The sequence below is a fragment of the Typopeltis vanoorti genome, chromosome 9 (genome assembly GCF_054136105.1).
Source record: "Typopeltis vanoorti isolate ZY-2024b chromosome 9, IOZ_Tvanoo_1.0, whole genome shotgun sequence".
Taxonomy (NCBI): domain Eukaryota; kingdom Metazoa; phylum Arthropoda; class Arachnida; order Uropygi; family Thelyphonidae; genus Typopeltis; species Typopeltis vanoorti.
The window spans coordinates 44,458,101-44,479,849 of record NC_143557.1 but is presented as its reverse complement, the minus strand read 5'-3'; the positions used below and the strand labels follow the sequence as shown (position 1 = coordinate 44,479,849).

The 21,749-nt window shown below is 36.7% G+C and overlaps 1 protein-coding gene across 2 annotated transcripts in view; it reads right to left on the bottom strand.

Annotated features, from left to right (window-relative positions):
• LOC150103011 (poly(A)-specific ribonuclease PARN-like) overlaps positions 1–21,749 on the bottom strand; it is a 322,707-nt gene that overhangs the window by 233,002 nt on the left and 67,956 nt on the right. For both annotated transcript variants that reach the window (XM_090397872.1, XM_090397871.1), the window contains exons 6-7: positions 18,720–18,780; positions 10,287–10,479 (exon numbers count right to left, since the gene is read on the bottom strand). In XM_090397872.1, coding sequence (XP_090253998.1) covers positions 10,287–10,479; positions 18,720–18,780 — 254 coding nt within the window. The remainder of the gene's footprint in view (positions 1–10,286; positions 10,480–18,719; positions 18,781–21,749) is intronic.

The following is a 21,749-nucleotide window of genomic DNA, read 5'->3' as shown; positions in this document are numbered from 1 at the left end:
CATTGAATTTCATCTGTAATGACTTTTAAAGAGCACATTTGTTTTCTTCCATCTAATCCTGTGTGAAGAGGTGTCCAAAGTGTGGTCTGCTAGTCCTGACTTGCCATAATAACAGTATTGAATGTATTTTTTATGTTCTTCCAGGCAGATGTTAACAGATCTTCCTGTCTGCCCATAGAGCCCAAGTCACAGTAACAGGGAACTTCATACACTCCAGGGTGTGCTAGAGGGTGAAATTTATCCTCAGGTGAGCAGATGCAGATCAGAGGTGCTAGTTTAACATGAGGTTGGAATGTGGTGTGAATGTTTCATCAGTACTTTGGCTATCTTTTCTGATTTATCTCTGACATAGGGAATAGAAATGGTAATGTTATGTTCATGTGTATTATGGGAGGTACGAGTAATTGGGATATGTAGAATTTTATCTACTTTGAAGGAATCATAGCCGTTGGCCAAGAATGTAGGCCACAGATATTTGAGTTCTGTGGACAGAGCTGATTTAGAACAAATGGTTCTGGTTCTGTGTGTAAGTGTTTTAAAATTGCCATACTGTTGGACTGGATGATGATGATGTGATTGTTTATGTAGGTATCTTCCTGTGTGTGTTGGCTTTTTGTAAATGGAAAAAAATAGTGATCCATCTGAAAGGTGGGCGACTTTCAGATGTGGGTAACTGAAACTGTGGAAAGCAAACCCATGGATAAGGGGGGGGGGGGCTACTGTATAACTTGCTTAAAATTGTCATTAGGACCTGTAAGTTCTTCAAGTCTCTCTCTCTCTCTCTCTATCATTCATGCATTTGTACTTGCATAATCTGAATTGCGTACTGAAGATGTGCTTGATATTACAGAGAATTTTTTTATTATTTTTTTATTTTTATGTTGTGCCCATACACAAGAGGCTGGTTGATCAACCTATAGTACATTAGTAGCATGTATGGGTAGTGGGTTGGGAAAGGAGGAACTTGTTTACATTTGATTTAAATGACTGTAAATTGTATTCCTTGGGAAACACAGTAGATGGGAGACTGTTCCATGGTGCAGCAGTTGCAGGGATGAAGGAAGAGGAAAAAGAAACTTCTTCTGTTTGTTTCTAGGTGTACTGTGAAGGGATGCTGTGCAGCAACTGCACATGTTCCAATGAGCTTTTTACTGAGCGGAGGAATTATTGATGCTATTTCGGATGAGCATTTCCCATGGAAATATTTGTAGAATATACATACTGCAGAGACCATATCTGTGTGAAAGTGGGAGGAAGAGAGTTGGTAAAGGATGGATCATTGATAAGTCTAATTGCTCTCCTCTGTATTGAGTCAAGCATTTTGAGAGAGCTTTTAGGGTCCCCACCCAATATATGGGAGCAGTATTCAATAGCTGGGCGAATTCGTGATTTGTATAATGTTAGTAGTTGTTCGGGGGTGAAGTAACGTCTTGAGCGAAAGAGAAACCTAGTTTTTTCTGAGGCTGAGGATGCAATGGTTGTGATATGTTTATGACAGGAGAGGTTTGATGTGAGGGTGATTCCAAGAAGCGAGATCTCAGACTGTCTGGAAATTTGGGTATCGTCAAAAAGGATACCGGAGAAAAATGGTTCTTTTTTTTTTTTTTTTTTTTTATGGGAAATTGCACAGAACTGGGTTTTATTGGCGTTGAAATTTATGAGGTTATCCGAACACCGCTGTAGGATGGCTTGGAGATCAGAGTTGAGGGTGGTGGTGGTTGATGTGAGTCGTGAAGGGTAAGGCTTATCAAATGCAAATGAAGAGTGAAGTGTGCTGTCATCTGCAAAACTGTGTATTGGATTGGAGGTCAATTGCAGTAGGTCATTGATATATAGATATGCCTGGGGAAGGAGTGTCCTAGGTTCGATTCCCGTCGGTGACGTGAGGAGCTGAAGGATCTTCCTCAGCCATAGCCAAGTTAGCCAGTCTTGGGCGTGGACAGCAGGGTTTATTCCCCAGTTTATTCTGGGGTTTTTCATCCCGCAAAGCAGGCAAACTGGCCTTGAGAACTCAACACTACAGGCCATAGGATACACCGGGGCATAAGGCTGACCACCTTATCCTGTAAACGGAGTGAGGTCCGATGATCAATGGACCCTCGACACCGCAAGGTAAAAGAGGGTATAAGGAAGATGATGATGACATTGATATATAGCAGGAAGAGAGTTGGTGAGAGAATAGAACCTTGTGGAACCCCAGCATTAATTGAGTGGTGAGAGGATAGGGAGCTGTCCACCATCACACACAGTGTGTGTCCAGACAGAAAGCTAGCACTCCACCTACAGAAGTCCTGGGTCAGACCGAATGATGGTAGTTTTGCCAGGTAGTCCTTTGTGCCAGACCCGGTCAAAGGCTTTGGAGATATCTAATGCAACCACTTGAAATTCGCCAAACCTCTCCATAGCATTTGTCCAAAGATGGGTGACATATGTGAGTAGATCTCCTGTTGATCGGCAGTGGTGGAATGCATACTGACAGTCATTTATTTGGTGAGTGTCTTCAAGATAGTGTAGGGGTTAGGAATTGATGATTTTTTTCATTACTTTTGACAGGACTGAGGTAAGTGAGATAGGATGGTAATTGGATGGCAGTGACTTGTCACCCTTCTTGGAAATGGGCTGAATATAGGCCAATTTCCAGTTTGTGGGATAGATTCTAGTGGAGTAAGAGAGTATATATAGGTGACAGGGGTGCTTAAGGGTCAAAGCTGTATAACTGAGAGGAGACCTCCACATAGCCTTTAAAGGAATGCGGAGAACCGACCAGGGCTTCTGACCTAATGTCCAATCCTCACCTTCTCGTGGTGCACCCTGTTGGGTATCTACTTTGATACTGAACGAACGAGGATGGGCTGGCAATTTGGGATTTAGCCGACCAAATTGTATTCTTATTGGTTAAACCAAAATAAAAAATGATGGTACAACATGACGAAATTTCATGCCGGCTGGGGCGTCGCCCGGTTAAACAAGGCCCCCGTTGTTTTCGCCAGGGAACCAGGGTGAACAGCGAAAAGTCAGCTACTGGAACAAATCTGAAAACAAACCCCAACTCAACATCACCAGAGTTAAAGATCGGTACTATCAACGTAAGAAGCCTGAATGGCAAAGAAATGGAGCTAGCTGAGGAATTAGATAAGTACCAGATCGACATAATAGGGGTGACTGAAACAAAAAAGACCAAAACTGGTGAGATCTTTCTGAGCAATAAATACAAAATGTTATATTCAGGCAATAACAATCAAGGAAAAGAAGGAGTAGCCATAGTATTCAACACAAAATACAAGGCTAATCTTCTTGAATGGCAGTCAGTCTCAAGTAGAGTAATGTGGGCAAATATGAGAATGGGGAACTGGACAATGAGACTTATTTGTGCCTATGGTCCCACAGAAGGTTCTACTAAGGTAGAAGTGGAGGAATTTTTTGAGGCTTTAGAAAAAGCAACTGACACAATGAAAAAGGAAAAGTTGGTCCTTGTTGGGGATCTAAATAGTAGAGTAGGAAATGATTGTGAGACATACAAAAATATTTTGGGAAAATTTGGAGAAAAGAGCAAAGCTAATAATAATGGCAAATATCTGTTGGATTTCTGCTCAGGACATGGACTGGTTATTACTAACACCATGTTCCAACATAAAAATGTGCACAAATTCACATGAAGAGAAGAGGCAAGGAATAAGAAAAGTCTCATTGACTACGTTATTGTTGATAATGATATTTTCTCCCTGGTGCAGGACACCAGAGTGTACAGAGGATTTGAAATTGGAAGTGATCACTATTTAGTCTTGAGAATGATAAAATTGAATTTCATATTGAAAAGAATAACGTGTAAGAAAGTTTTAAAGCAAATAAAAGTTGAGCAGCTCTGATATGTGAACTGTAGACTAAAATACACAAAGATTATTGAAGAAAAAATGAGAGTTTGAGAACAGCAATCAAACCTTGGAGATTAAGTGTGTAGAGGCTTAAGTGCTGTGAGGACATCATGTTGGAGGTTTAATGGATTTTTTACAACACTCAAAAAGAATTAAAATAGAATTTAATACTTCCTATATTTCGTCCTAGTCACTAGGACATCTATGGGGATTACAAAAACATTTAATGTAACATATACACAAATAACAAACAATACTAAGCCCAACCACGTGGGTGACACTAAAGTACTATCTAGGTAGAGTGCCCTCTAAGGGCAGTAGTAGGTGGCCTGGAATGTAAGATGGGAACTCTGGTGATGAGTGTTTCCCAATTCTTCGGAAGCTTAGTTCGGAAGTTTGTTATTTGTGTATATGTTACATTAATTGTTTTTGTAATCCCCGTAGATGTCCTAGTGACTAGGACGAAATATAGGAAGTATTAAATTCTATTTTAATTCTTTTTGAGTGTTGTAAAAAATCCACTAAGCCTCCAACTTGGAGATTAAGTAGCAAGCCTTGAAGAAAACCCTGATTGATTCAGCCAGAGAGGCATGTGGTGCCTCTCTGGCTGAATCTGCAAGGATAGAAAGATCAAAACTCCATGGTGGACATAGGAAGTTAAAGAGGCAGTGAAGGAAAAGAAGAAAGCATATCAAAAATTCCTGTCAAATAAGTCAGCTTGTGTGCTCTTAGAGAATACAGAGACAAATGCAAGAATGCTAAACACTGTATAAAACTAGCTAAACAAAAGTCATGGGAGGACTTTGGCAAAAATATAGAAAATAAATATCAAGAAGGTGGCAAAATATTCTGGAGGTTGTTGAAGAAGCTTAGAAATGGAGGAAAGAGTGCTCTAAAAGGAGTTAGAGATGTGACATGAAAATGGGAGAAAAAGATATTTTATTCCATTAATTCAGGAACACAAATTATTAGCTCAATAGGAGAGATAATATCGGGATCAAATGACTTGTTATTGTCCAAGTTATTCATGTTTTTCTGATTTCTTTATGTTGAAATACTAGAAGTGGAGAGGTGTTTTTGGAAATGTGGGAAGTAATTTGATGTGGTCATGAATGCAAAACATGCAAGAGAAAATGATGACAAGAGATCTGCCTTTATGTTTTATGAAACTTGGAGCCAATTTTTGGTTTATATATTAAAGATATATTGCTCTGTTTCAGTCTAAATTATGATTAAATGGTCCGAATGAAACAAAAATATGGTTCGAGGTTATATGGTGAGTGGTCGGTGTAATTTAGCGCTCGTGTAAAATTGGTGATTTTTGGTGTTTTTTGTGTGTTTTTCCTAGAAAATTGGTTTTATAGTATATTAGAACGATTTTCGTGTTTTTAGAGTATTTTGTGTGTCTTTATAACATATTTTATTGGGGCTATCGCCGCTAGAGGGATTCGTAGTGTGTAGTGTTCGTAAAAGCTCCGGATAAGATAAGTATTATTTTCAGTTATCGTTGATAAATTTATTTAATATTGCGTAGTTCTGTTTGCCTTGCATCTCTTAGCGCATCTTTTTGTGTGTTTTTGGTGTGTTATAATTTATAATTTGATAAAATACGTTTCAAGTAAGTATGGCTCCAGTACGAAGGAAAATGGTGGCCAGTAATGATGGGTCGCCATCTTTATCAAAGAACGGTAGTATAGAAGAGATGATTCAGTGTACTAGCTGTGAAATACGCTTTGCGGAGTGCGGTAGGAGTGTGGTTAGATGATGATAATAAAGGAGTGAATGTGTGTAGAAAATGTAGGGAGAATGAGAAATTGAAGAGTATTTCGGATCGTGAGTGTGATATTTTTGTCAAACTTCAGAATGAAGAAAATAGGGATATGACACGAAACAGCGAGGTTGTACCAGAGAATTGTGAGAGTGTGAATGTAGAAAGTATGAATGATAGTATTAATGGTTTTACTGAGAATAAGAAAGATGAGATAGATGCAATGAGTGAGATCGCATTGTTGAATGGTGCGATACAAAGGGCAAGACAACAGTTGACTGAATGAACCAGCCAATAATAAAAAGTATGACAGGAAAAATAGACATACGAGTGTGAACATGAACAAAATGAAGGACAGAGTGCTGTATGGAGACTCATTAGTACGAGGTGTGATAGTAGAGGATTTGACAAAATCGTACCAACCTGGTGCGACCATAAAGGATGTAACTGAGTCTATTAGAGAGCAAAAGGAAGGGGTGAAAGAAATGATTGTTGTGGCAGGTATGAATGATTTGAAAGGAGACAAAATGGAAATGATAGAAGACCTGAATGAATTGTTTGAGGTAGCAAAAGAAAGGAGTGAGAGAGTTAGAATGATTAGTCTTTTGCCACGGTATGACAGTGAAATTTTAAAAGGAGGGCCATAATTGCGAATGACTTTATGCGTGGGTTATGTATGACGAGTGGTGTGGAATTTGTGGAAGTGTGGAGTGAGTTCGATGGGTGAAAGGATCTCTATAAGATGGATGGCTTGCATTTGAATGGTTACGGTGTAAGAAGACTTGAGAAAGTGTTGCTGAATGTGGCAGATGTGCAAATTCAGGGAAACTAGATTTGTTAAGGGGGAGGGAGTAGATATACAGTCCTTAGGGAGGCAGTTGAATGTAAGAATGAATATAATATGCCCGAGCAAATAAGGACAACAAATCAGAGTGGGATAGTTAATATAAGGCATCAAGGTAGGTTTGGGGCTAATGGGGGTCTTAAATTCATGTATACTAATGCTAGGAGTATTAGGAACAAGAAGGAAGAGTTTTTGGCCATGGTTGGCACTTCCAGACCACAGGTTATTGGTATTAGTGAAACATGGCTGACTGTAGATGATATAGTTAGTGGGATTGAATGTGATGGTATAGTGTGTTCGGGAATGACGGATAATAAAATGGGGGGAGGAGTATTGTTGATGATAGGTAATGAGTTGCAGCCAAGGAGAATAGAAGTTGAATTGCAGGATAGAGAAAAGAGCACATTTGAGGCCATTTGGTGTGAGATTGTGGCTAGCAGAACTAAATATACAATTGGGTGCTGCTATAGACCAGGTGATGGAAAAGATGGTGGTGACAGTATGCACAAGCAAATAGAAGAAATGAGTGGAAGGAGGGTGATTATTATGGGAGATTTCAACTATGGTCGCATTGATTGGAGTGAGGGTGAGGACACACGGGAGGAAGGAAATGGATTTTATGCGGTTATTAAGGGATAACTATCTGCGACAGCACGTAATGGAAAATACTAGGGGTCAGAGAATGCTTGACCTAGTAATTACCAAATATGACCACATTGCCACCAATCGGTGAGCATGATCACAGGGTCTTGATTTGGGAGGCGGCTAAAGGTGTAGAATTTTCAAATAAGACAGGGTACATGTGGAATTATCGGGCTGGAAAGTATGACAAGCTTAGGAGTTTGATTGGTTCAGTGCCATGGCATGTACAACTGCAAGGACTAGAAGTCGATATTGCATGGGAGGTAGTTAAGAAGTGCTTGCATGAAGCAATGGCTGACTGTATACCTAGAATCCGAATAATAAATCAAGTAGGGGTTAAATGGATGAAGAACGCCATTAAGCTTGAGCTGCAAAAAAAGAAACAACTATGGAGGGAATTTAAGGAGAAAGGTGACCGGCAGGCACACGAACGGTATAAAGCGCAGGCCAGAAGGGTAACGAGTGTGGTAAGAAAATCAAAAAAGGATTATGAAAGAACATTGGCCATGCAGGCTAAAGAGAATCCTAAACAGTTTTTCAGATATGTAGCAAGTAAAAGGAAAAATATACATGGCAGAATGATTTTAAAGAATGCCGATGGTAGGGAGGTAACTGAATCAGTTGATATAGTTGATTTACTGAGTGAGCACTTTGAAAGAATATATCATCCAGGTGGTGACATTGCAGAAACGAATGTACCAGTAAATTATATGGGAATTGTGGTGAATGAAGTGGAAGTGAATACTTGGGATTGGATGGTATACCAGCTCGTGTTGTACGAGAAGCAGCTAAAGAATTGTCAGTACCCTTAAGATTTTGTTTAATTTGAGTCTCGGGTCTGGGTTAGTCCCGAGGGGGTGGAAAGAGGGGAAAATAGTTCCACTGCATAAAGGTGGTTCCAAGACTGCTGTTGTAAATTACAGACCGATTAGCATATCAGGAATCATTGTCAAGGTCTTAGAGAAATTAGTCAAGAAAAGAATACAGGATTGGATAGATGAAAATGGGATATTGTATGGGGAACAACATGTTTTGTGAAGGGTAGATCATGCCTCAGTAACTTGCTCACGTTTTATAACACAGTGACGGCTGAACTGGATAGGGGTAATGGGTTTACAGTAATACTACTGGACCTTGCCAAGGCTTTTGATAGGATACTACATAGAACCATAATCAGTAAACTGGAGCAGATGGGGATAGATATAGGGTTGGTGAGATGGATAGGAAGGTGGTTGAAGGAGAGATACCAGAGAGTGGTTTATTCAGGAGTATAGTCTAAAAGACGGCTTGTGACTAGTGGAGTGCCACAGGGCTCTGTTCTTGGACCACTGCTTTTCAATTTGTTCATCAATGATATAGGAAAGGATTTGAGAGGAAGTGTTCACTTGTTTGCTGATGATGCAAAGTTGTGCACAGGATGTCAAAATTTTACAGGATGATTTGGACAGTTTGGAGGACTGGGCTAGGAAAAATGGATGTCAATTTAATGTGCCAAAGTGTAAGGTTATGCACTTTGGGGTGAAAAGAATAGCAGCAGTATATCGCATTGGTGGAACCGTACTCCAGGAGATTGATGAGGCCAGGGATTTGGGAGTGTTGGTGGATAGGGAAGTGAAGTTTAGGGGGCACATTGCAAAAGAGACTAAAACAGCTCACCAAATCACTTGGCTTCTGAAAAATACTTTAACATGCAGAGACAAACAAGTTGTTGTTCCTCTGTATCGAGCCTTGATAAGACCCCATCTGGACTACTGTGCCCAGTTGTGGGCACCAGGGTTTCTTCGTGATGGGGAGGAAGTGGAGAGGATCCAGAGACGAGTGACCAAGATGATAGCAGGTCTGTGGAATGAACCGTATGAGAATAGGTTGAAGATTTGTGGGTTGCAGAAATTGGTCGATAGGCGAAGGAGGGGTGATATGATTGAGACATTCAAATTACTGAAGGGTTTCTATAAGATTGATCCAGAAGATATTTTTGAAAATATGACTGGTGGTGGGAGGACTAGGGGCCATGAATGGAAGCTGGGCAAGAGCATGGTTGACAAGGGTGTTAGAGCTAGGTTTTTTACTTGGAGAGTAGTGAATGAGTGGAATAAGCTTCCAGAGTCTGTTGTGGGTTCTATGACCGTGAATGAGTTCAAGGCAAGGTATGATAGATACTGTGTGAATGTCGAATAGTTCTTGACATGATGTTAGGGCCTCCCTCGATGAGTCTGTCGACTCCTTGGAGTTGCCCGGAACAACAACAACAACAACAAAAATAATAATAATAAAAGAACATGAAATAATTCAATAATTTTAAGAGATCTTAATGATCACAGAATTCCATCCCGCTAATACAAAATTACTGCTTTCAGTTTTAAATGTTTTGCCAATTATCTACTTAAACTCAAACTGGACAAAATGGATAGATTCTTGTGTGTATTCTAAATACCAAATTTATCAAATGTGATCTAGTAAGAGTATAGCTGTATGGTTTATACCCTCACAAATATAACTGACATTTTTTTTTTTTTTTACAACAAATTTTTGTAAGCATTTAGAATAGCAAATTTAAATTAAATCTGTCCAGCCAGAGTCTCAGAATAACTTTTATATGGATGGACCAAGATATCTAATAATTGCTTGTGCATTTTGCAAAATACATAGCAAGCAAATATTAACACCATTAATAATGGTGGTGTAGCATTCTGTCTTTCTTCATGGTGTTTCTCTCTCAAATGGTCTGATTCCCTGTTTTTCAGCTGGTATAAAGTAAGATATACCTAAGATAAAAATGAAGGATTTGTATATTAACCAAAAAGCCTACAGCTTATGCACCTGTGTGATAAACGAGCTATTATATCCTGTACACCCCTTGAGGGTATATATCAGGAATTTGATGATGATGTGATAAACGAAGAGCAATGCTACAATGACCTTCCACAAATACACACTTTTCTTCAAAGAGATGAACCACTACGAGATAATGTACGCTCTACATAGAAACATGATTCTGAAAGGCAAACTTTTCTGGTGAAATGTAATTAAATCATGGAAATCTTTAAATTTTAGACATCTTCAGGAAATGCCTTATTAATCTGAATAAATACTATATTTTTCAAAAATAACTGGTGAATTATAATAAACACAGGAAAACATCTAGAATGAACACACTAACTGAACATCATTGATAAATGGCCGACACTCTTCTGGAACATCAATTGGAGTAGTAACTGAACCCCCATTTCCATTTTTCTTTTTACTGTTAGATCGCGATGGTGGTGGTGTAGCATTCTGCCTTTGTTCATTGTGTTTCTCTTTCAAACGCTCTCTAATCCTCTGTTCTTCAGCTGGTGTAAGATAAGATATACCTAAAATAAAAATGAAGGAATTCCATATCAATCTAAATTCAGGTAAATAGTTCATTATTATTATTATTAAGTCTAATCCAGGGGGGGGGGGGGGCCAAGAACTCAGTGAGAAAAGGGGCTCCTTCTAGTCACCCATATATCTAAATACAGCGAACTTTTACTATGGCAAACAGTGCTAACTACCTATAACCAACTATAAAGAATTCTTAACCAATGTGATGCAATGCCAGGCTAGAAGAAATAAACTATAGCAAGCTATCAACAATAGCAAACTGTTCCTATAATCACCATGAGTTTGCTAGAATAACAGTTAACTATACTGATCATATCTTCTTGGACACCATTCACTGTATATGATCACAATTTCAAAAGTTAGCTCATTTCACACATTCACTACATGCAGTGAAAAAGAACCTGACCTCATATTCTTCATAACCACATCCTTAATCAGCTTCCAGAGATGATCCTGTGAGCTTTATCCCATTTGCCATAATCTGTCTGCATATGTGTAATTCCATAGACCAGCTATCTTAGTTAACTGAGATAACTAGTCCAAGACCAATAACTGGTCTTGGAACCAATTATCGCAGTTAACTAAGATAATTGAGGAGACTTCTGAAGAGATGGGGGGAAGTTCCAAGACCAGTTACTGGTCTTGGAACTTTTCCCTCATCTCCTCAGAAGCCAAGAGACCACAACCTGCACTCAAGCAAGTTTTTTATTTGACTTCACAACCCACAAAAGTATAAATCTATATTACATTAACACTGTGATGGGATAAGAATTTTTTTTTTCTAGTTTTATTAATTTTATATACTTCTAATATTTTTTAAATAATCCAAAATCCTTGCTCACAAGATCTAATGCGGACCTTTTTAAACCATTTTAGGCCTTCAGTAAGTGGGATAGTGGTCTCACACCCAGCAATGAAATTCATCTCCCACCTAAAGACAATAAATAACATCCATGCAACAGCAGGATTTAAATCAATAGACTATTGACCAGAAAATGGACATGCTAACCACTCAACCAATAAGGGATAAGACTTTTTTTTTTTTTTAATGTTTATGAAGTTTATATACTTTTTGTATTTTTTATTTTTGAAATAATACAAAAACCTTGCTCACAAGACCAAATGTGGAACTTTTTCAAGCCATTTTATGCTTAAGTGGGACAGTAGTCTCACACAGGGCAATGAAATTCATTTCCCACCTAAAGACAATCAGTAACATCTATGCAACAGTAGGATTTAAATCAACAGCCTACTGACTGAAAGTGAACATGCTAACCACTCAACCAATAAGGGATAAGACTTTTTTTTTAATGTTTATAATTTTTATATACTTTTGTCTTTTTTTATTTTTTAAATAATCCAGAACCTTGATCACAATAAAATATGGAACTTTTTCAAGCCTCTTCAGGCCTTCAATAAATGGGACTAATCTCACACGGGGCAATGAAATCATCTCTCACCTAAAGACAATCAATAAAATCCATGCCATAGTGAGATTTAAATCTACATACTGTTTGACAGAAAGTGGACATGCTAACCACTTGACCAACATTTATATTTTTATCAAAGCCTTACAAAGTTGAATAACTTACTTTTTTTTTTTTTTTTACATGCTAATGTTAAATTGATATTCACTGTCACATGCCTAAATAACCAGTCAGTTCACCTTACAGTGATTATACATAAGCTTTGTCCAGTAATTCCATATTAGCTATGTTACTTATCACTCTTTCCAACTTAGCATCATCAGCAAATAATGGAAAATGGTCTACTAGACCATCCCCAAGTTCATTTATAGCAACAATGGTCAAGAGCATAACCCTGGAGTACACCACTAGTTATCCTCCTCCTCCTCTTAGATACACCAATTAAATGCATTACTTTCTTATACGTGTCAGTCAGCTACTCTCCATGCTTTTCACAAGTTTTTTTTTTGCATACGTATAATCACTACTTTGAGCATGTATTACTCTTATGAAATGAGCAACATGCAAAAATTTTAAATGTGGCAGCAATGTCATGCAATAACAAGCAGAGTCAAAGGAGCAAGAAGAATAAACTCCTCTTGCTCCTTGCTTAATAATGCCTTGCAACACTCCTTCTTAAATCTTTTTCTGTAGATGCCTCAGGAACATGGTGACAATTTTTCATTAGTAATTTTTTTACATTAAGTATCTGCATTATTATTAGTGCATATGTTTACTCACATTTCCATTCTTAGACATGCCTCTTCTAGAAGAATCCAGAAATATCATGGTAAATCCATTCCCCTTATTCAACTCTGATCACTCTATTATACAATGTGGGCAGACTGCTAAAGCAAAACCTACATTTAACAAACCATGCAGCCCTCTATAGAGAATCCTAATGTTAGAATCCTAGATGTGATTTCTAACCAGCCTCTAGAACCTTGAACTTAACAACCATATGCCTGGAGAAGGAGTGTCCTAGTTTCAATTCCAGCTGATGACGTGAGGAGCTTAAGGATCTTTCTCAGCCATAGCCAAGTTAGCCGGTCTTGGGCATTGACAGCAGGGTTTTCCCCCCAGTTTATCTGGGGGTTTATCATCCCGCAAGCAGGCAAACCAGCCCCATGAACACACAGGCTACAGTCATAGGATATAGTACTTAATTCCTCATTAGGAGGGCTCAACTAGTCCTAAGGGGTGGTTGAGGAATGGGGGAACCCCACACAAATAAAAAAATAAAATATCTTTAATTCATCTAGTGGCCTGGTTGGCCGAGTGGTTAGCGTGTCTGCTCTCCAGCCAAGAGGCTGTGGGCACGGATGTTTGTAATTGTCCTACAAACTTTGTGTGGAAAGGGAATCTGCGACTCTACCACTTATTCTAGCAGAAGACACCATTGCCAAAACCATGTGAGGTACGGCAGTGACCATACGGCATCTACGAACGTCAAATCTGTGAAATTAATTCATCTATCACTATTCTGTTTGTCCAGTTCTTTCCACACATCCAGGCAGCTAGTGGGTCTGCCCAGAATGCATACGTAACTAAAGTGAACACTTCAGCTCAATACAACAACTCAGCTCTCTCTAAAGCACCAGGCACTTTTCTATTGCCACATTCACAATATCATATGTAGTTTGTAGCAAAAACTCGAGTTATGTAATGAATTTACACTTAAATTTAGAACAGTTGCAAAAAATCAGCATTTCATCAAATGCAGGAAACCTGCTTCTTGTTCAAATTGGAATCTGATTATCTTGACAAAATTACTGGACACATCTTTTACACTTCAGTGTTTCCATATCATTCCATCCTGCACTCGGCTCAGAAGAGAAGTATGATATTGATATCATACTTCTCTTCCAACCTTTGTGTAGACGATTAAGGGAAATCACCTCTCACTACATGAAGAACAGTTCAATGCATGCCTCCTCTGTTCTTCTGCCAGAAAGATATGATAAAAATCCTAAAAGACTTTGATCACAAGTCTCATGCTCCTGATAGTGTTCTTCCAATGGTGCTTAAATTCTTCACTCCAGAATAAACACCCATCCTAAACTGTCTATCATATTTTATATTTGTCTGGCATTTACCCAACAACATGGAAGTTAAGTGCTATATTCAGCCAATACCATAAAGGAGATAACAATCAAATTATTCTCTCAATGCTCTAACTCCATTATCTTAAAAATAACAAATGATCAATCAACTTCTTCACCACCTGGAAGCTTGACAATGAGTGACCATTCAACATGGATTCCACCACTCCCAATCTACAGTAGATCTCCTAGCTAACATTATCTGCCTCTATGGATAATTTCAAGTCAATGCCACAAATGAATGAAATTTAAGAGAAACTCAAATAGACACAACCATCAAATCATCTTATAGTAGTGCCTTCCATCCTTTGTAATCGGTTCACAAGTTTTGGCAAGTGTGCATTACATGCAACTGTAAATGGGGAGACATTTCCTCCCATACATAAATGACCTCCTCTCACCAACCTGAAATCCTTTCATTAGTTAAGCTGATAACAGTCCACTTCTTTTGACAAACTTTGTGTAATCATATAATTCATACTTAAGATCTTCCATAATGAATGTCTGGAACATTAATCTTGCCATTTCCCAGTTGTGTAAGGACAACCTGATGAACTTGGATGTTATCAAAACAGTCCTATCTTTATTTCTCACAAAGATCTCACTTTGTCTCCCCTTATCTTTCATAACATCAATATCTCCTCCACAAGATCAGATCTTTCTTCTTGGACTAACTTCCAATTCTATCCCTTGCTGGTGCAAATACATCATATCCAAAGCCTCCTCAGTCTCAATCTGGTTGACTATGATCCCAGACTTGCCACTTTCCAAATCTGTAAAATGACAAGAAACTGCTAATCAACATGAATATATGGTTTAGCTTCAAACTTACTAAAAACCATCTCGTTTTCTTTTCATTCCATCTACCTCTTTTCTTGGTAGCAGGTTTCCATATGCTTCCTCATACAAAGATGATAACCTCAGAAGCTATTCAAAAACCAAATCAACTGATTCCTTCTTACTCTTTACATGTCCACTATTGGCTCTAATGTTCTATATGTTTATTGACCCCCTCTATATGGAGGAAGTAAAAAAAAACTTGCCACATGTATAATTTTTTTTTTTTTTTTTGAATTTTAGCATGGCAGTACATGAAGGATATAGCAACTTGCACTACAAAACTTACATGCATCAGCTTACACTTTTTTATTTCAGAAAAAAAGAAAACATTAATAAGTAATGAAAAGTATGAAATATAATATACAGGTTTTAGGTAGTTTTTTTTTTTTTAAATCTTAATTTAATAACAGAAGATATTTTATATTTCCATAACTTTAAGCTAATATCAAATGCTGATCATGCTTACTTTTTTTACGCTGTAAGAAAACAATGTACTTTTATTCTAGTCTGATTTGCTGGTGGATAGCCAATGTATAACATCTCTGCTATACAACCATCACACAAGGGTTTGTAATCCTAGTGCAGCATTGCTAGTGTCAACAACAATCCACTTCCTGGATGCCTGCAGTAGTTCGCAAAATTACTTTGTCTGTCTCTAAAAGAGGATTCCTCAATTAGCAACTCTTAACCCACTAACAGGATTAACATGCTCTAAGTTTATAAACCTTTCATGGGCAGGATTATTACAAGCTTCTATCATTTTAAAAACATTATGCAGATCAAAAATAAGCATTATAATAAATCCTTACTTCTCTAAATTTCTCAAGGATATAATCACAATATACTTAATCCTCTCCCTTGCTTCTGAAAAAAAAAAAAAAAAAAAACTGCATGCAAGAGAGACGAATAGAGAGAAATGCAATTTTACTTTTGTGCTTCTAGTTTACTGAATTAATTTTGCTCAAAGGATACCACTGCATACATTAAAACAAGTAGAATTAAAAATCTTGATATATTTGATAAGAATAATTTAATTTTATCACACTACACACTATACATAAAGATCAGTATGGTACATATATTTTCCAAAATCAGCTTTTAGTGACATGCTAATGATACACTCTCTTCATCCAGGGAAATGCTGCTTTAGGAATAATGTTACATATCTCTTACATGATATACAGAGCAGGTAGGGTAAGCAGGCAATGAAGGATAATGCATGAATGCAATTCAATAAGATAATGGACTAGAAGCACAACTACAAGTGAAATTGCAAGACATAAGTCAGTCACTGTCAGATGCTTCAGTAAAAAGTAAAGGTTGGGTAGAATATATTCAAGTGGAATGCAATCAAGAGTACATATCAATTTGAAGTAGAGAAAGCCATCAAAACCTGAAATGCAGAAAGACAGTTAGGAAAAAAAAAAAAAAATATATATATATATATATATATATATATATATTCAAACAGAAATGTGAAAGATATAATTTCGAAAGCCTGGTTCAGAAGGTTAAATTTTGGATGAGTAGAAAAGAACTCTTATATAGTTCTCATCTATAAAAAGCAGGAAAAAAATCAATGTGGTAATTACAGTGGTATTTCTCTACTAAGTGTACCAAGTAAGATTTATACAAGTATACTTGAGACTAAAGAAAATTGTGGAAGAGAAACTTGAAGAACAAATTCTGTTCAGGCCAAAAACAGGTTGTCAGGATCAGATTTTCTATTTATGACAAATAATTGACAACTGTGGGAATATAACAAAGACCTGTACTTAAGTTTCGTACATGTCACAAAGTAAGTAATAGGGTGTGATTAACACTCTATTACTTAATGAAGGGATTGAAATCTGACTTACGTAAGTAGGGGACTACTTCTACTTATCAGACTGAAATTTTGTTAATAGAAATTCTTTCACACTTTGAAAAGAAAGCTTTTAAAGTGAGTCAGAAACTGAAGAAATCTAATAAAACTGGTAAGATGATTATACCAGTGCATTATTTCAGCAGCCAATGGGAACATTCTCAATGCAATATTTTTCAAAAATGAATACAATTTTTTTTTTTTAAATCAGCTGCGAACATTTAATAAAAAAAAAAACATCAAAAATGATCACCGCATCCCTGGTGAGCAAATGCAGAATTATGCAAAATAATCAGATTATCTGGAGTCTGCCAGAGTAGTTTACCATTATTCATTACTTACATATTTTTTTCCCATCCTCTTGAAATCAATTCCCAAAGTGAGAGATTAAAAGGAACAAAAAAAATTTCAATAATATCAAAAGCACTGAAATGTATTTCAAACAACTATTTCTTTTATTATTACCACACCTCTCATTATATTAATATACAGTTGACCCTTGAACAACACAGGGGTTAGGGGCACCGACCTCCTGCACTGTTCGAAAATCCGAATATAACTTTTGACTCCCCCAAAACTTTACTAATAGCCTATTGTTGACCGGAAGCATTACCGATAACATAAACAGTTGATTAACACATATTTTGTATGGTATGTATGTATTATATACTATATTCTTACAATAAAGTAAGCTAGAGAAAAGAGAATGTTGTTACAGAAAATCATAAGGAAGTGAAAATACATTTACAATACTGTACTGTATTTGTTGATATTGAAAGTTTGTCGTCTGTTTACAAGATGAATCTTATGTCTGTCACAGCACCTATATCAATATTGTCTTATATGATACAAAACACTGTAGATGCTATGCGTATTACTAACACTAGACATCAGTCATTTTATTTACAGGTATAATTCATGCATTGATAACGAAGAAGCAGCAATATGATTGCTTTATGGTAACCTAGTGCAATCAATACAAATGCTTTGAAGTAGCCTAGCCTATACACTAATGAATGAATCGTTATAAAATTTTTATTTTATGCTAATTAATTACACTAATTCCACCCATCAGAAGGCACTTCATGGCTTCAACAGGCACTCTAGCACCCACAGCCTTCCAAGTACCCTTGGATTTCTTAAGTGTAATACGAAGATAAGACAGTTATCCTTATGCCTCCAAGCATTCTTGTCTGTAAATTGGGGTTTTTGAATTTTGAATGAAAATATTTTAAGAAATATCTCATTCAAAATTTAACAAGAAAAAAAAAACTAAAAGGGGAAATGCTTGTAAATAAGTAAAGATACTAATTTGTTTAAAGAATTATACCAATACAAATTTTGAAACATTAATTAATGGTGAAAGATGTCATTTAATTGTAAAAGATTATAATGTAAGTTTCTCTATAAGATATACATTAGAGCATAGTAAGGAAGGTTCAAAGTCCACTAACAACAACTTCGGATAAATTGTGTAGGCGATGGCAAATTGTTCACGTGCGAACGGCACGCACACAGTGTTTTCCGGGAAGATCCGGCACGCGTGAGAAGCATTCCAGGAAGATAGAAATGAAAATAGCAGCCAAGCGCAAAAACAAAGTATCGGGCAGAAAGGTTTGGTAGTGAAGAGGGCGTTAGAGATACGATGTATAAAACAGGGGGGGGGGGGCGTTTTATACATCGTATCTAAATAAATGATAAAACAGACTAGTATCTACATATATTTTATGAATTCGTGACATACCTAACTTTTTCTTAATTTTTTCAATTTTTCTAAACTATGTGATTGGGCTGAGAGTTTCTTCAAATTGTCACAAATCTCCAAAAATTTTCCAGTATATTTATTCATAAAAAAACCACATATAAGTGGACCTGCACAATTCAAACTCACATTCTTCAAGGGTCAACTGTATATTATATATATAAAAACAGAATTTACATTAAGATGCACTCACCTTCACGTATTAATTTATTGAAATCAAATCCTTGTGAAACAAGAAAGTCCAAACTGGAGGCCTAGGAACAATAGTAAACAATGAAATGAGAAATCACTTTTTTAAAAATTTTATTTAATAAAATTAATACGTCCAGTACATTGTATAATTAACTTGTGTAACAGATAGGTACTTCTACAAGGACTGGATAAGCAATAAAGGACTAATTTCAGGCTAAACTATTATCAACTTTCTCTAAATCATAATTATAATGTGAAAAGCAATGCTTATGGCAAAATACATACACTGTTCTGCATACTATGAATAGTTTTGTATGCAGAAACCAACCAACATTCAGAGATGAAACAGCATACGAAAGCATAAAAAAAGTATTATGCATAAAATGGAAAATATCACACCAATATAAATACACATACTTTACAAAATATATTACAACTAAAATACAAATTGGATTAAAGTATAGAGCAAAGATTAATAGGCCTCTCGAGGATGGTGGTCTCACACTAGGCAACAAAGTTGTAGAGAAAGGCTTAGGTGTTGTTCATTATCCATAATAATGCTTAACAGTATCACTAACACAAGAGTTAAAAAATACATTTATTACATCTCACTAATATTTCACTAGTTTTCTACCTGAAATCATCAGTGCACAATGAAACTACAACATGCACACAGCACTAAACCAAATAATTGTAGAAACAATTTAAATGGTTACACACCTAATGTTCTTACATGGCACCCTCTATGAGTCAGATAACTACAAAGTTAATTCAGAGAAGTCTGGCTGTAAGGTCTTAAAAAATGATAGTCTCCCAGATCCTTGGTAAGTTAATGCAAACATACTTGTTGAGGTTGGGAGAGAGTGCTTCATAGCTGATGCTGATTCTAAGAATAGCTAAGACCCGTAACTACTTCTATGTAATAAAGATGTTTTTCTCCATCTGATCCTATGTGAAGAATCCAGAGCATGGTCTGCAAATCCTGATTTGCCATACAGATGATCTCAGATGTAATTTTATTGTAAGCTGTAGCCAATGGCTACAGCCCATATAAAATAGACAAAACTATTACATGCACCCCCAAATCACTCCTACACCCAACACACAGGATCACAACAAAACCATTCCCATTCCACATGTTAAGGGTACATAGAAAAAATAGTCCAAGTTCTTTGCAAATATAACCTCCATACTACTTTCAAACCTTCTAGCTTTTATACATTCTCCTAAAGGTTGATTACATCCTCTTGAACATCTGGTAGTGTATAAAGTTCCTTGCACCTGCAAGTTGGTCTACTTTGGACAGACTGATAGTTCAGTTAACACATGCCTTGAAAATCATAAAAATTACATCTGAGATCATCTGTATGGCAAGTTGGGATTGCTGAACCATGCTCTAGATCAGGGTTTCCCAAACTGTGTTCTGTGGAAAGTGATTAAGTGTTCAGTGATGTCACTGACTAAGCCATGTATTTTTAAACATGGAAGTAATTCGGGAAAAGGAATACCACTGTTTATGACCAGTCATAAAAATTGCCTGCAAGCCGATTACAACAATAGGTGACGTATCCTCTATTCTCAAAACTGAACGAAATAACATCGGTGTTGCAAATGTTAGTGACCAACCAGCAAGGAAATATAAAGAAAATTTTTCCACTGAAATTGAAGATCAAGGTAGTCTGTATCCGGTTCTCAAATCTAGTAATCCTGAATACTTTCTTCGCAAGTTCGTATTGTAGGGTGAAAGTGCTTGTTTCGAAACCGTAATGCTGTGATTTTTTAAAAGTAATAGGCCTACAGATTTAAATTTTAATATGAACAAGAGACAAGGAACTTTGTTTAATTTTGGTGTTAAGAAATCTCTTATTGAAGGTGTTTGTGATGCAACGGATAGTGATTCATCCACCTCCAGCCTACAAAGCAATCTCCAGGATGTACAAAAGGAGGGGAAATCTACTAGCACACAGGAGAAAGAGTCTGCATTCACTCGTAAGTACTTACGAGTGAAAGCAGTATATATTATAAAATATATGATTACAATGAGATATGTCAATGAAAATCAGCACAAATTAATTTAATGATGTTGGAATGAGGAAACTACTGTACACGACAACATGTCATCAGTCCAGTGATTGATAACTGATTTAAATGCAATTTTATATTTGTCAACATGTCACACCATATAAGTGTACTAATACTCTTTATGATTATGCCATAATTATTAATACATTACAAAATAACCAAGGTGTTCCATGAAAATTTCAGGATTTGTGAAGTGTTCCGTTGTAGGAAAAATTTGGGAAACGTTGCTCTAGATTCATTCACATAGGATCAGAGAGAGAAAAATATCTTTATTACATAGAAGTCATTACAGGTCTGTGAAGCCATTCATGGAATCAAGATCAGCTATGAAGCACTCTCCCAACCTCAACAAGCAGCATGCTTGCATTAATTGACCAAAGATCTGGAAGACTATATAAGACCTAATAAGCAAACTTCACTGAATTAACCTCGTAGTTATCTGACTCAGAGTGCGCCGTGTAAAGACATAAGGTGTCATTCCATTTAAGTGGCCATACCCAATTACATTAGCTCTGCTGACACATTCTTGAATACTAACAATGTCAAGTTCTTTTCTAATATCTTCATTTTTAATATGATTCTGCCATTGATGCCATCGATTCATTCCTCTAATTTTTCTCAGAACCTTCATATCTAGTCTTTGATCAAGTTCTTTATTTCTAACCCAACTCTCAGATCCATAACTTAAAATTGATTTCAACACTGGCTTGTATACGGCTAGTTTGGTGTTTTGGCTAACTTCTCTCTTATTCCATATAAACTTATTTAGCTTGCTACCCACCATACCAGCTTTGCATATTCTGTTGTCTATTTCCAGATTTAAATTACTGTCTTCACTAAAAACTGTGCCTACATAGCTGAAATATTTTACTTATGCTATAAGATCTCCATTCAGAATGCAGTTGAAGTTCTCTATGTTCCTGCCTATTTTCACAGTTTTGGTCTTTTT